This window comes from Vigna umbellata, chromosome 3, assembly GCF_029865625.1.
Source record: "Vigna umbellata cultivar VRB3 chromosome 3, Vumbellata_1.0, whole genome shotgun sequence".
NCBI classification, from domain to species: domain Eukaryota; kingdom Viridiplantae; phylum Streptophyta; class Magnoliopsida; order Fabales; family Fabaceae; genus Vigna; species Vigna umbellata.
The window spans coordinates 40612537-40629262 of NC_142167.1; the positions used below are offsets into that span (position 1 = coordinate 40612537).

At 34.9% G+C, this 16726-nt stretch overlaps 2 protein-coding genes across 2 annotated transcripts; both read right to left on the reverse strand.

Annotated features, from left to right (window-relative positions):
• Positions 1-2228: 2228 nt before the first annotated feature.
• LOC124831632 (uncharacterized) lies at positions 2229-6643 on the reverse strand. Its single transcript, XM_047305684.2, has 6 exons — positions 5787-6643; positions 4922-5067; positions 4297-4465; positions 3548-3646; positions 3194-3276; positions 2229-2733 (listed from the first exon to the last, which is right to left on the reverse strand). The coding sequence occupies exons 1-6, from the start codon at positions 6111-6113 to the stop codon at positions 2607-2609; spliced, it is 951 nt and encodes a 316-aa protein (XP_047161640.1). The 5' UTR covers positions 6114-6643; the 3' UTR covers positions 2229-2606.
• Positions 6644-13819: 7176 nt separating this feature from the next.
• LOC124831633 (acidic endochitinase) lies at positions 13820-14914 on the reverse strand. Its single transcript, XM_047305685.2, has one exon. The coding sequence runs from the start codon at positions 14891-14893 to the stop codon at positions 13997-13999; it is 897 nt and encodes a 298-aa protein (XP_047161641.1). The 5' UTR covers positions 14894-14914; the 3' UTR covers positions 13820-13996.
• Positions 14915-16726: the final 1812 nt, after the last annotated feature.

The following is a 16726-nucleotide window of genomic DNA, read 5'->3' on the forward strand; positions in this document are numbered from 1 at the left end:
TGCTCGGAAAGCGAGCTCAGTTTTAGCTTGGAAGGCTTGGTTTCAAGAATCCATACTAGGAGTTAGCCAAATCAGCCTACGAGAAAGAGTTTATGACAACAACTTTGGCTATTCAACACTTGCTACCATACCTTATTATAAGGAAATTTAAAGTACACGCGAACCAAAAAGTTTAAAACAACTCCTGCATTTGCGGATATTGAGTGGTAGCAAGCAAAATCGATTGGCCAAGTTGTTGGGATATAGTTTCGAAAACCGGAAAAGGAAAATAAAGGAGTTGACGCTTTATCGAGGCAGGATGAAGAAGGAATAGAGCTACAGATTATGATTTATTTTCCAGTATGGGTGGATTGTCAAGCGATAATAGTTGAAGTTCATACAAACAAGAAATGACAACAAGTTATAGAAGCGTTGCAGCAAGGATCAGATAAGTATCCTAAGTTCACATCTAAGCAAGGAGTGTTGCTCTATGGAAACAGATTGGTGGTGAATGAGGATTCCTCTTGGATTCCCCTACTGCTCATAATTTCATTTGACCCCTCAAGGAGGACACTCAGGCATTTACCGTACATATAGACGAATATCCTCAAATGTGTATTGGAAAGGTATGAAAAAAGTTGTACAAGACTATGTTCAGAGTTGTGGCACTTGTCAATGCCAGAAATACATCATTGCTGCACCGAGAGGTCTTTTGCAACCTCTTCCTATTCCGAAAAAGGTGTGGGAAGATATCTCCTTAGACTTTATCACAAGGCTTCCATGATCAAAAGGGTACGAGGCTATTCTGGTGATGGTTATAGATTGACTAAATATAGTTATATTGTTCCTCTGAAACACCCTTATACTGCAAAGAGCATTGCAGAAATATTTGTGAAAGAAGTGGTTGGCTTCATGGTGTTCCTAGTTCAGTGGTGAGTGATCATGATCCTCTATTATTGAGCTTCTTTTGGAAAGAGTTTTTTCGATTACAAGGCACATTGTTAAAAATGAGCACGTCATATCATCAACAAACCGACCAACAAACGGAGGTAGTGAATAGGTGCTTAGAGACCTATTTGTGTTGCTTCATTACAGACCAACCAAAGGGATGGGTTCAATGGGCTGAATATTGGTATAACACCACTTATCATGAGTCCACAACCACAACCCCCTTTGAAGCTATGTATGCTTGCAAGCCCCCATTATGGTGAGATGGGTTCAAGGTGAAGTCAGAGTACAGGTTGTCCAAAGGGAATTGTTAGACACAGATAAAGCACTTAGATAATAGAAGATCCACCTTGCTTGTGCCCAATATAGGATAAAAACCCAAGCAGATAAGCATCGTCAAGAACGCTGCTTCCAAGTGGGAGAATGGTTTTTCTTGAAACTGAAACCACACAGGCAGCCTTCAGTATTAGTCTGTATCAATTTGAAGTTGTCCGCTCGATATTATGGACCTTTCGATGTGCTAGAGCATGTAGGAATGGTGGCTTATCGATTGAAACTTCCTGCCACCTCTAAGATACCTTCAATGTTCCATGTGTCACTTCTTAAGAAAACGATTGGAGACTATAAGTCTTAAGTGGAATTGCCAGCAGATTTAGAGAGTAAAGGCCTAGAAATAGTTGAGCCGCTAGCTGTTTTCGCTGCAACATCATGAAACAAGGAGAAAGAGTAAATCAATGGTTAATATAGTGGGCTGGAAAGTCTGCAGAAGATTCCACCTAGGAGGATGAAATTGTGCTTAGGAATCAATTTCTGAATCTCAGTTATGAGGACAAGCCTATTGTTGAAGGGAGAGACATTGTTGGTGCCCAACAGGTGTATGGGATGAAAGAGCCATTGGTCTATGAGGGGCATATGATACCTAAGGTATGGAAGGTTTATGTGCACAAAAGAAAGAAGGGAAATGGGGAAGCTGAGGTAGCATGAGTAAGTGGAGAGGTTGTTAGAGGTGAGAGAGTAGTTTCTGTTACTTAGTCTGATGAGGCAAAAGGGGAGAGGCATTATGCGATTCTCTGAATTTCTGTTATAGGAGCTATGCTATAGGCAATTGGAGGTTTCCTCCTATTGTAGTTTTCTTTGCATTGCAAATAACTTACAAATCACAGTGCCCTCATTTTCTCTGTTCTTTTTTATCACTATATTGTTTGGTTTGTAACATAATTACTAGTTATTTAAATATACAATACAGTAATCATTTATAATATAGTAATTGATTTAAAAGATAATTAATTGAGTATGTCATATGCGGGAAAATATAACTATGGATATAGTCATACTAACTTCATTGACACCACAATTAGCAACAATCATTTGTAGACACAGGGAATGAAATAAAAAAAAAAAAAAAGAGTGCTGAAATAATCAATTTGGAGGACCTTAAAATGGAATTTTTCCTTGAGTTACCTGAGTACAAAGATTATGATTGGCTAAGTGATGTCACAAAGACAATAATGCTCTTTCTTTGAAATTGGATCCCATCTAATAATAAAAATGTAGGAAATGTAAGTTTGTTGTGGACTGTGTAGAATGAAATTATCTTCTTGAACCAAACTTGAAACCAAATCAAGTTTTGTTGCATAGAACGTGTGCACTTGTATTATTGGCAGTCATCACATGTAATTTCACTTTGGTTCAACAGGAGTTTGCGAAATGGCCACTGCTGATAATGATGGCCGCAGGAGAAGGTATAAACCAGGCCCTAAAAATGGTATCAATGATATGGGAAGAAGCCAAGAACCTTTGTCAAACCTGCAAATTGGATTAGCGTTAAAATATGTGCTACATTGTCTTTTATTCCCTCCGTTCCACAATAACTGCAATTTAAGGTTTTCCCACACAAGTTTTTTTTTTAATAAAAGTAGGTAACCAAAACATCATTGTGTCGACTCTAATCTCAACTAGGTTAACACTTCTCACACAGATTAAGAATAATAAGTGTAACACTTTTTAAAATAATTTAACTAGAATAGTCTCACTTTTTCAATAAATAAATTGCTCTGAATGGGAAAAAAAGCGTAATTAATTTGAGGATAAACTAGGAAGAGAAAGAATTAATACTTCATTGGAATGTGAGAGCATCAGTCAATTTGGAATTTTTTTTTTTTACATGACTAAAACCGCAGTTATCATGGAACGGAGGAAATAAATAACTAGGACTAGGAACTGAATGTAAAAATTGAACAAAGAACTTATATGGCATGTAAATTACCATTTTCGTGCTGTCATGTCATTGTAAACCCAGAATGGTGCAAATGTGGAAAGTACAATAAAATCAATGGAGGTAATATGAATCTGCAATAAGAAAACTCAACCTTAGCTCCTAACATTTCCAATTTTATGAAAAATGGACAGTGTAAATTATGAACATGAAGTCTAAGAACTGCATTCTAATGTAGTCATGAACTTGGCCTAGTAGACCAGCAATGGTTGAATTTACATTAGCATTTCATTTAGCAAAGATCACGATAACAAGATTGAAAAAGTCTATGACATTACTAATGCTTATATAATGAATACAATGAATAGTCATGCCAACTTGTTAAAATGCTTATTATGAACTTACAAATTTGCTTTCCCTGAAATACTGGTAAAATTCTGTCCACACATCTTGTCCAGCTAAACCAGCATAAATTATGATGGCTACCCCTGCAACAAGTGATATCTGATGTGCAAGTACGATAAGTTACATCCTTCAATAAAATAAATCAAAAAGAAGAGACTACTGAGATTATGCTATACATTTGTCCATAGGGCTATTCCCATGGATCTTTCATAATAGGGGCATGCTGACAAGCATGCCTAGGGAGAAAGCTTTTCAATGAGGATTAATAGAGGACCTTTTGAAAACTATTCCAAACCATCATAGTTGTTCAGTTTCATCATGATCATATGCTGCTTTTATTGATAAGGTAAGTTTAAGAATGAAAAGAATGGGAAGAGGAATCCAAAAAGTAAAAAATAGATTAATTCCATCAAACAGTAAGACTAAAAGCAGTTGAATATGAAAACCTTCCAAATATTTTTCTTTCACTGCACCAATGTATACAGCAGGTTGTGTGTTTGTTAATGACATACAACTATGATGTTTTTATATAAAACACTATGAGGCAACCTCTGCAATGGCATTTTTTAATCATTTTATAACTCAAATGTACACTGCATTTTAAGTGTTTCACCAAAGATAAACATGAGATTGCAAATGGGGTGTTTTTTCTTATGATCATGTAAAATCACCTAACTATGGAATCATTGTTCAGAATACTATAATTTCACTTGAACAACTTTGAAAGATGAGGTTGAGATGAGCATTACCAATGCAGTTACTTTTGATTCCAGAAAATTCAAGGGCCATGTTTTAAGCTGAGTTTCTTCAACAGGAGGTGCTGGCGGTTTCCAAAGTACAAAATAAGGAAGAAGTACATATGCACCTCCAAAACATGAAAGTATGAGGAAGGGCCATACAGGAATACTGTTTTTTGAGCTGTAGAACAACAAATGGAAGATATGAAATCAGCTTCAGGAATTGTCAAATAGGACATATACATAAGAAAACACAAAATTATTGTATTTATGCTGGCACAAGGGGGCCGGCAGGGCTTAATAAAATATGTATTTGCAAATTAATTCAATGTTTATGGTTCACAATTTTTGTAGTACGATTCAAGTAGGCAGCAATTTGTATCATCTACTGAATTAGGCTTAAAATTCGTGTTCAAGGTCAAAGGACACTGAATAGTATGATACATGAATGATTTAGTACTACGTGGTGCTTACTAATAGTAATCACATAATTAGTACAACGTCATACTCAATTCCTAGAACTATAAATTTTCATAACACAACTCAACTAAAAGGTAGAGGTTTATGAGTGGCTTGAAATTTGATAAAAGAAACATATTATTTATGTTGGACAAATATATAGATCAAAGGGAAGTACCTTCTTCCTGTAGGAAGCAAGAGCATGCTATATACCAATGGCCACAAGCCCATTATATACCACAATGATACTAACACTTCATTCATTCTGAAACCATCATCCCCTTTCAGATTCAGGAGCTTTTTCAGGAAATATGTATCCCTTGACTGAATGAAAGTAAAATCTCACAGGTTAAGACAAGGAAAGGAAAAAATAAAAGCATAGGAAGATAAAAACTGCAAAGGCTAATTTCTGTGATGAATCCAAGACCCTGGACCAATGGAGGGCATAAAGTATAATCACATACTCTTACATCAATATATGAGTCTCTCACTCAAATGCAGGGTCAATACATAAATTTAAGGCGGTAAAAGAATAAAAGTTTAATACAGTAATTGTAATTTCAAAAAAATGATGAGGTGAAACTATCTACCATAAAGTGACTCTAGGTTCGCCATTGACTACTTTTGTGCTCTTATAAGAGGACCAAAGAGTATATTGAATCTTTAAAGATCTTACACAGTATATTGATTTCATATTTTAGTCCACGAGGGACTCTGACATTGTTGAATCTCTTTAGACCTGCCAATAGTTTCCCTCAGCTCAATGAGCCTTATTTTTGCAACGATTCTAGCAAAAATCATTTTGTGGATAATAACTATAATTCTGATTCTCAAATAATATTAGAAGGTTTTGTTGTTGTGGTGGAGATTATATTTCCTCTACAATTATTTTTTATTCTCAAATGAACTGATATAAACAAATCACAAGTAATACACATTCGAATATCCAATCGTATCCCATCCATACGAAAATCTTGGTTCGAAAATACAGCATATATGATGATTAGCATATTTCAAATTGGAAAGAACAGTAAAGAACATACCGGGGTCTGGTTTGGGGAGAGAAAGAAGACATAGTAGATAAGTGCTGCCCACAGGAGAAAGAGCAAAAAGGAGGTTGTCCAGTCTCTCCCATCATTCCCACCAACTTCGCTCTCTTTCTTCAAGCTATGGCAGATTTGGACAGCACTCTTTTTCTGAAACGGAACCGACAGGGTTTTGATTCTTGCTCTCACACCAAGTGGTTTTGGCATTGGTGAAACTCTGAGAGGAGGAAAATTGTTGTGGGGCTGAAGTGAAGCTCTGAAACTTGTCTTCTTGGTGAGAGTGGGAAAGTTGGGAGAGAAATAAATGGGTTGAGCCAACAGCATGTTGTCTTATGGCTACGGCTAATCCGATGACCATGTATATTTTAGGAGAAATGCTACGTTAACACCAATGGCGTGGATATTAATTTTGTAATTGTTGGATGAAGTGGCACAAAACGACAAATTGTTGATGAAATTGTTGGTCTCTTTTTCTTCGTCATTGTTCGTTGATAGGATTTAGGTTGGTGGCTAGGATTTGTGTCTGCTGCGCGAAAAAGATGGAGTCCCTTGGGATTGTGGGTGGTGTGGTGCTCAGACCAGTGGTATAGAACGACGTTACGAGTGCTGCTTTGGGGCCCCTTTCGTGGTTTGGGTTTACGATGTCGGTGGCTTCGCTGTTTAAAAGCGTTTATTCGTTTTAAACTTGTACTGTATGCCTATATAGCGAGTTATCGAAAGGCCAAGTTCATCCAAGTTAAGCTTTTCAAGCCCGTGTTCATTCAAGTTGAGCTCTCTCAAAGGTTGTATAATAGAGCTCTAGGCCAATCTCTTCATGATCGGCTTCCTCGGGGTTGACATTCTCCAAACTGACCTCCTTGTCTCCAAGGCTATATTCCTCCCGACCCAAGCTCTTTTGGTTGTCTACTCTACATTGATAGATTAAACACGGCCAACCAATCATAGCATGACCAATCACAAAATGATGTACCCATCACAGTGATGTCAGATTAATAATGATGATAACAAATCGATTTCTTAATCTAAATTAAAGTATAATTAGATTGTAATTAGGTCAACAAAAAGAATAAAGATTCATCACAACTATTATATATAAAGGTAAAAGGTATGACTTTGACATAATATGCATTCATTGCTAACTGATACGTCATTTGCATACAATGTGTATGTTATGTTAAAGTCATATATGAGACCTTTATATATAGTAATTATGATGAGCTTTTACCTTTTTGTCAGCCTAATCATATCGTAATCTATATTAAGATGTTGATTTGTTATTATCATTGTTAATCTGACCATGCTCTGATTGATCTGTCATGTTTGATTATGATCGTGGTAAGACTAGTTGACCATTATGCTTTAACCATATTGTAATCCTGTTCAGCCATGTTATTCTAGCCATGCTATGATCTCGGTTATGAGAGCTCGTTGAAGGAGCTTTACCTTGTAAGACCCTGGGTGAAGGAGTTCGGCCTAAAAAGCTCAATTGATGGAGGTCAACCTATATAGGCATTCGGTATAATCACCATTGCATTGAAAAAATTATATCATAAATCTTTCTTCTATTCTTAGTTATTTTAAAAATTTTAGCTTTATGTTGTTAATGGTTTTAAGTTAGAATTACGTTGAATATAATAACTTTGTTTTCATATTCTCAAAACAATATATATATAGAGAGATTTCTACTTAATTTCAATTTCATTTTACTCTCATTCTCTAGTGTTTTCTTCTTTCTTCTATACTTATCTATGCTACATTTTTCGGTTGTCCACCATTCCTTTCTTGTTCTTTGTAGGTAGCTTTCTAGATGGACTTCAATTTATGATGTGCTTTGTGATAACAATTATTACAGTTTGATTTAGGTGAAAATTGTTTAAATCCCTTAATAACAATTATTGAGTCAATGTCTTAGAAGAAGATGAGTGTGGAATCTTCCACTGAACCTGAAAAGGTACTTCTTACACCACTTTCATCAAGCTCAGCAGCCTGACCAAAAAGCGGGGCCGAGACTACCTCTTCAACCCAGCATCCCAACACAACCTGTCTCATTCAGCCCAAAATTACCTAAAAGTCATTTACATTTAGTCCTTCTCCAATCTCCAACCCCTAAAGCTGATGAACAAAGGAATGAAGAACTTCGCCTAGCTCTAAAGAAATCTCTAGAATAAATATCCATAGTCAAACTCCTCGAACCGGGTAATGTTAAATTTTATGGACCCTAGTCCATTATCTCACCAATCTGTGGAACTCACCCTGGATTGCACCTTCCTCCTTATTTCTTCAAGAAAATGTTCTTAGCAGTGATGAAGAGTATGAATCACTTCAAGAAGATTAAAAGAGTACTTGTTATGCTTGACAACATAGCAATAATATTGTTTATTATTGATAAAAGACCTCTAAAAATTGTAAAAATTGAAAGAATCAAGAATGTGGGCATCTAGTCCTGGCTAATCCTAGGAAGACCTTGGCTAATCCTAGGAAGACCTAGAAATCTGATGACGAGGTAATCTAGAATGAGTCAAACACTTATCTCTTCTGGCAACAAGCTATCTTCTCCTGGTCAGATGCGTCTAGACCAAATCATGCTTCATCTAGTAACAACTCGTCTGAACATCTTAGTGATAACACCACTCTTCCTGGAAAGTGTAGTCTCAAACCAAGTAGAACTCATCATTTTGATGATTCTAATGCTACCTTCATGGTAGATCTTAATGTCATTGGACAACATCTCTTCAACACATTACCAAAAGAGGTAAATGTATCCTCATATCTGCCTCAAATAATGACTTTCAATACCAATGTATCATTTGAAGAAGTTATGTGTCGTGTAGTAGTACAATTATTTACAACCTTTGTGATGATTGCTCTATATGAAAAGTTATCCAAAGGTGAACCACCTGTTATACTTTGTCTTCCACCACCAGGCCTATCTACCATACTTGAAGAATCCTCTATGGAAGAAGCTCTTACTTCTTCAACTCCAAATACCTTCATCCTCACCCTTGAAAATGTTGGTTCAATCACTTAAACATCCTTTTCACCTCCACGAATCTATTCATACCAATATTGAGTCTGTCCCTAAAATTTCTTGCCCCTCACATCAAGTCACAATCTCAACCTCTCAACAAAACCTAAATCCTCAACAAATAACTTCTTAGTCACAAACCTTGATCACTCTTCAAGCTAACACCTCCTCAAGCCTACTTACCGACTAATCCAACTCCTCAAGACATCCTTATCCAAGTTCATCAATTGATTGCTGAAAACAATGTGTAACAAGAAGAAAAAATGGTTCCAATGTATCATGCAAATAGAAAAGAACAACAGGTCAACTTCTAAACACTCCTGACTACTACAAGCATGATAAAAATAAACAATAAATAAATTAATTACAAAGAAGTACAAACAATCAAATGTGTATCTTAAAAACAGTTTAGTATACCACTAAATGAAATCATAGAAAGGAAAGTACCTTAGAGATCTAAGAGAACTTTTCTTACATAAAACTAGCCAAAATTTTGAGATATAATGAAAAACAAATTAATAAACAAAAAGATTTTTCAAATGAAAAAAAAATAAGAATAAGAGAATAAATAAGCTAATTTTTTTATATTACTTAGTAAAGGAAGGGTTTATACTATTAAACACTTAAATAGAGAGTTAAACATTCACATACGAAAAAAAAAAAAAAAACTTGGACAGGGTGAATTTTTATATACTCATCCCCACCCTTATACCCAATTGGAAAAAAAAAAATTGGATATTACCCATACCTAGTAAATGTGAGGATTCCCGTTAAAACGAGGATAAGTTCGAACAATACTCGTAGGGACATTTTTATTTATCATGACTAGCTGTAATGACTTAAAAAGAAAAAATATAAACTAATGGCATTATTTTGGGTTAAAAGATTCCAAAAGAATAATGATAACTTAAATATTAATATTATGGATATTGTTTTCTTAAAGTATACTCTTTCTCATAAGTAACTTAATAGTATATGTTTACTACATTGTCAATAAAGACTAACTATTTAATGAAATTGATATGGGAAAATTTCACTTATTTCATAAGCACTTTTGTGATATGGAGATTAGTTTATGGAACAACATTAGTGCCACGTTTTAAGAGAAATGAAAATATGAATGATAAATCATAGGATTTACTACCACATGTTATTTTGGATAAAATTAATTTTGAGTTCTTATAATTAAAAACTTAGAAAGATTCTTACAAAGATAAATCTCATCTTTTGTGAAAGTCTGAGTTCTTACCTATACTACAATGTTTTACTACGAGAAGCGACTTAGGGTTTGGAAAACACAAAACAAACTTAAAAATCATGTTCTTTTATTTTTATTAATAAAACAATTTGTTAACTTGTATCATAATTTTACAATTAATATAATAAAAATATGTTGACACTAAAAAATAATTTAAGTTTTTTTTAGACCTAAAGCTAAAGCGAATGGTACTAAAGAAGTTTTGTCAGTCGTTATTGGGCCTTTAGCTGACCCTCATTAGGATTATATAAATATAGGAGAGTAATAGAGTATTACATCATAAACTGCATCTTTGTAAAATCATTAAGTAATGAATATGTATAGCCGTTGATCATAATGATATTAAAGCTCCACCACAATGGTGTTTTCAAATTTCTTTTCTCAACCTCATGATGTTCATCTAATAGGATTCTTTAATTTTTATTGGGGTCATTTGTTTACTGTTGTTTCATCTACACTTTCAAACATTTAATCCGGCATCTCCAATTTTTCAAAAATAGTTTTAGAAACTACATTTTTCTATTTTTCAAAGAATTCACTGAATTTTGAAATCTGATAAAAAAATAAAAAAATTCATTTAATTTCGAAATTCGATTAAGAAAAAAAATATATCATTAAATTTTAAAATTTGATAAAGCATAAAAAGTGGGGTATACAATTTTTTGAATTATAGAGAGTAATTTTGGATTTTTAAAATTTTTGGAGATCCAGGATGAAGAGAAGTACTCCCTCTACCATCCCAGAGTGCTTCTTACACCTCTCTACTATTTTTTTAATTCCAAAAATATCCTAAAGTTAATTTAACTTTTACTAAAATCTAGCACTCAATATTGTTGAGAAAGGCTTTCCCATTTCTGTTTATAAATCGAATAACATCCAAGGTTGATTATGAGACTGCAGAACGAGAAAAAGTGGAAGGAAATCTTCCAGTTTATGGCTACTATGAATGGTATGAGAACATTGAAAGAAGAGAGAAAGTAGTGGCAATTGGGTTTGCTTTACCTTGGGATGAGAGTTTCTAGTGATGAGGGAGGTGCTCGTAATGGTCATTCTTTGATGCCTGGTGGTTCATTTAAAGCTTTCAAATACATAGAAGATATTCTTCTCAAGGTGGCAGCTCATGTCCCAAATAGTGGTCCTTGCGTGACATATATTGGTAAAGGTGGTTCTGGTAATTTTGTGAAGATGATTCACAGAATGGAACAGAGGTGAACATTCCTTCGTTGGCGACACCCTTCATCCGAAATACCATGATTATCATGCGTTCTAACTTCATCCCTCTTCTCCTTTCTCTCTTTCTTTCTTCCTTCACCAAACCCCTCATCCAAAACGACACATTTTTCTTTCGTTTCAGCTTCACCGTCCTTCACCCTCGTGCCTTTCACTTTCTTATCGTGTGGCTCGTTGTTGAACCTGGGAGATCGTCGAAGAGATGAAAACCCAACGTCCCCATTGTTAAGCCTCAAAGATATTCTCTACCCGACTGTAGAATCATTGGATTTCTTACGGAAACAGTGGCAAATTTAGGGTTTGCAGTGGTGTGGTTTAGTTGTGGGAGGAACCTGGTGACGTTCGTTGGGTGAGGAATTGGCTGTCTACATAATAGTTTTTGTCTGGCATTTTCACAAACACTTGAAGGTGTTGCTTCAGTGAACAAAAATTAGATCTGCAATATTTTGAATTTGAATTGTGAATATATCTGCATACATATATATATATATATATGGACTGATATCAACATGCGTTTGTTCTTCGATGAATGTCGATATCCGTACACAAATAATGACATCCGTTTAAAAATTCAACGTATATTAAATAATATAATTACCGTCATCATCTTTGATTTAATAAATTATAATACAATTGTTAACTATATATGCAAATAAAATGAAATATAACTTTATGGAGTTAGTGTTAGCATCATATATAAAACCAAACAATTGTCCTTAATTAATAAATTAAAACTTATTCATACACTATTAACGATGCATAATGAATTTAATTTAAATTTGTTCAATAACAATATTAATAATGTTAAATAATTCAATGCATTCAGATACCGATTAATGAAAAATTATAGAGCTTCATTTGAAAAAATTATCAACTGTTGTGAAGGGTGTCAACAAAATCAAGTAACGAAAGCCACCAAATGCAAAAAAAAGTACACAGATATATGGCTCAACATTATAGCCTCTCCGTAGGGGATCACTTGCAGAACAAAAGCATAACGTTCAAAACACAGTAGAGACAATTCCACTACTTTTACAATACGCATCCAGATACCCAATTATAAAAGACAATTTTTTACATTTATTTAACAGACAATACAAACATAAAATAATTATAAAAATATAAATTTTTATATATTTTTAAAAAGTAAAAAAAAATGTTAAATGAGAGTAAAAATTTTATTATATCAAAAGTATTTTTTTTTAAATAAAACACTATCAAATTTCACACAATTATTTAAATTTATAAATCAAAACAACGAATTAAATAACCCTTCATATATTCATCACCTCAACACAGCAAATAAAAAATGTATTTGTAACCAACAACATACCTTTTTCTACGATATGGTTTAAGGCGCCAAACTCTTTGAAAAGTCTTCTCCAACTATCTTCACTTTCAACTAGAAAAACAGGCGACACTGGTTACTAAGACACCTCCAACAACACTGCTTATCAGTCTAAATAAAATAAATGATACTTTTGAGACTCAAACATTCATTTTTACGTTCATTTGTTAAAAGACTTAGCGTCCTGATATAAAAAAGAAAGGAAAAGTTTTTTTAACAACTTTTTCTTTGACAAAAAAAATGTAATGATTTATTATTGATCTTTTTCAAATATATTTTTTAAAATAAATTCAAAAACACGGTAACCTATTATTAAAAAGTTGTTAAAAAAAATTATTAACATGATCTACACTTAGTTGGATTACTAATGGAAGTTTGCAATCCATCCGTAAATCATATTTATTGCAGCCTATCACGTCATCATTTGATTGGAACGTATTTAGCGTAGTATTTAACTCTCTGTACACTCAGTCATTTACATTTTCCACGTTGCCAGGCATCTAAACCCCATAAAATTAAGGGGCACCATAGTCGTAGCCCTGATGGAAAGATATGAATGAGGATTTCTTTACCAGTATACGCAAATCTCACTCAGAGATAAATTTTAAAAAAAATTATGAAAACAGGCAAGTTGTTGTGTAATCCCGACATAATTTTAATAATGAGATCAACTAGTTTGGTTTGAAACAATTTAATCAAGACTTAATTATTACAGTTCAGCTAACGTATGACATGATTCGGTCAAAGTCTAAAATAGTTTGATTAAGGTATGCAATACTTTCGTCAAGGTTTGACACAGTCCACCAAGGTTTAAAATAGTTCGATTAAAGTCTGCCTTAGTTAAGGTTTGAAACAATTCATTTAAGATCTAATATACTTCAGTAAAGGTTTAAAATAGCTCGATCAAAACACAGTTGGATTAAGATTTGATACAATCTAAAAGTTTGTCATCAGTTTTTCATGTAAAATAAGTAAAAAATAATCATTCTATTTCTATAGACATTTAGATCTTGTCTGAATTGTTTTATTGATCAACTTATGACAGATGTGGTGACTGACTTTCACTTTTTAACTGTGTTTTTGTAATTTTTTAAAATTTGGATTTTCCTAATTTATGATTGAGAATGTCTGTATAGATAAAAAGAACTATGAATTAAGAAACTACTATATTTGAAGATAATCTATACTTTATTTTACTGTGATGAGACATATTTTATATGATAAATAACACATAGCACTCTATATGTGTAGGAAGAAAAGAAATCCTACAGAAGGTGCTGCTTATTCCAAAGACAGAAAACAGTATCTAAATATATGGATCTGTAATAATGTCAACCTAAAACAAACTAAACACTTCCTTTGATAGCACCACTGTATCCGCTTTGACCGTCATTGAATCTGTCCCACAGCATGACTCCTCCATACTTGGAAGAACCCTTGATGGTAGGAAGAACCTGAGAAGTTAACACATCAGCAGGAATAAACCCACTTCCAGCAGCTGCTGTAGAAGCTGGCACTCCCAAAAACAACTGCTTCGCCTGGCTTGAGGTCCACTGGTTCCAAGAACCGATGAGGTCGTTGGTGTTGCCGCTCGAATACTGGCAAGGAGGGTTGTTGTAGAATTGCACCCAAACAATGTCAAAGAGCCCGGTTTTGATGGCAGTATCCAAGTGAGCATCAGGGATCGGACACTGCGGTGCAGCAGTTAAGAGCAACTGTGAATTAAACCCTTTTAGGGCTCTTGCGAGATCATCCCAATGCTCACCGGTGCCTGATTCGATGTCGAAATCGACACCGTCTAAGATGGCGTCGCCCAGAGGACGGGAGCTCGACTGCCCGCCGAGAAAGTTGTTCCAGATGTAGTTGGCAACCTGTGTTGCGTCATCGGCGGAGCTGAGGGAGTAGCTGCCACTGGCGCCGCCTAGTGACAGGAGCACTTTGATGTTGTTGCTCTGGCACCCCTTGATCTGGTCGCTGAACACGTTGCAGTTGTTGATAGAGGGGTTGCAGTGGCCGGCAAGGTTCAGTTGCGGGGTCTGGCCGCCGCCGAACGTGGACAAGAATGCTATGTTGACGTATTGGTAGTTGCCGGTGTTGCATGCGTCGGCCAGGGAGCCCTCGTTGCCGTTTTGACCCCAGTAGACGGAAATTCCTCCGGCGTGGGAGGGTTTGAAGAAGGAAATGAGCAACAGAGGAAGTAACAGGGCTGAAACTTGTTTGAGGCAAGCCATGTTAGGTTTCATGAGTGTGTTGTTTTGTTTGGTTGGTTGAAAGAATGTGTGAGGTGGGTATTTATAGGTGTTGGAAGCAATGTATGGAGAAAAGTTTGGGGAGGAGATAGTGTCACGTAAGGTAGCGTGTGTTGTGGGGAAGAAATTTCTTGCATACGTCTGCGGAAGGAAAAAGTGAGAAGAATGGAACTTTCAACATTCTCAACTTTGTGTTGGAAGTACACTCCTTTTCACAAACTTGTGGGTAGAGTTTAACGGGGTAATCAAACTCATTAAAAGCTAAAACTAGTATAGCCACGGTTATCACTACTCTATTAAAACAAAATTAAGCAAAATTATAGTAAAAAAAATGTATTTCATTACTTTAGTATAAGTTAAAATTAATTTATTTATAAGTTAATTTGTAAACAAGTTATGTATATTTTTTAAACTTTTTAGTTTTAAATTATGGGTTAGATTATATTTATGGGAAAGTTTCTTTTATTTTCTTATGGAGAGATGCATGTCAACATTTTTTGAGTACGAAGTTCGCTCGTTTTCAGAAACATATGGGTAGGATTTGAGAGGGAAAAACCTCATTAAAAGCTAAAACTAGTATAGCCACAATTATCACTATATTCTTTTTGTAAAAAAGTTTGAAGCAAAAATGAAGAGAAAAAAGATGTATTTGACTGTATAAGTTAAAATTAATTTATTTATTAGTTAATTTGTAAAACGGTTATATATAATTTTTTATTTTTTAAACATACGGGATAGATTATGGAGAAGTTTTTTTCATATTCTTCTCTGGTAGAAATTCCTATGGAGAAGCATCGAACTTTCAACATTAAAAGCTAAAACTATTACCACAATTATCACTAGTTTTTTCAGAAAAAAGTTGAAGAAAAATTATAGAGGAAAAAATGTATTAGACTTAAAATTAATTTATTTATAAGTAAATTTATTAAAGTTGTATTATGTGACTGATGGGTTAGTCACATATTGGACGATATAATTCAAATAATCTAGCGAGTTACTAATGAACTATGTATTTATGATTGATCAGTCAGTTGCAGAATAGACGATCAACCAGATCATTTAGCGAGCTACCAATAAACCCGACTGACTACAAAGAAAATTGATCGGTCATGAATAAAATCAAGTACATTAAACCTAATGTTGAGAAAATTAAGAGTACAGTATGATTACACACAATTAGGTCATAATTAGGCCAAAGTTAATAAAAAGTTCACCCAAAAACCTATAAATAGAGACTTGAGTGGTTTGGACGAACGAGAGCTTACTTTTTGGACAACATTTGGACTTCAGACGACCTCACATCACACGAATCGTTGACCTCGACCCCATACTCGAAACATTTTGGCGCCTTCCATTGGACCGAGTGATCAACAACTAAACCCTGTGGTGACCACGAGGAACATGACGAGAAACTCAGTAGTGAAGGAGTCGGAGAATCAGCCCAGCCAGCTTGAGATGCTTAGAAACATGCAGTGATAAACGGAGAAGATGAAGTGCATGTATGAGGAGGAGTTGACAATCCTTCGTGTTAAGAACACGACCATGTGCCAAAAGCAGAGTGCTAACATTTAGTGCCTCTTGCACCAACCTAGCCTACCCTGACCAAGCCGCAGAGCACCCGTGCAAGACCGTCCATGAAGGTAACGTGAGAGCTAGCAGGGATAACTCGTCCATGCAGATAGTCAACACGGTCGGGCTGCTTCCCTTCATGTCGGGCATAATGAAAACCTCATGACCAATAGGAGGATTCCTCTGGCTTTTAACAAGTATGATTATTCCACCGACCACGACGAACATCTTAGAATGTTTGTGAACCAGATGGCATTC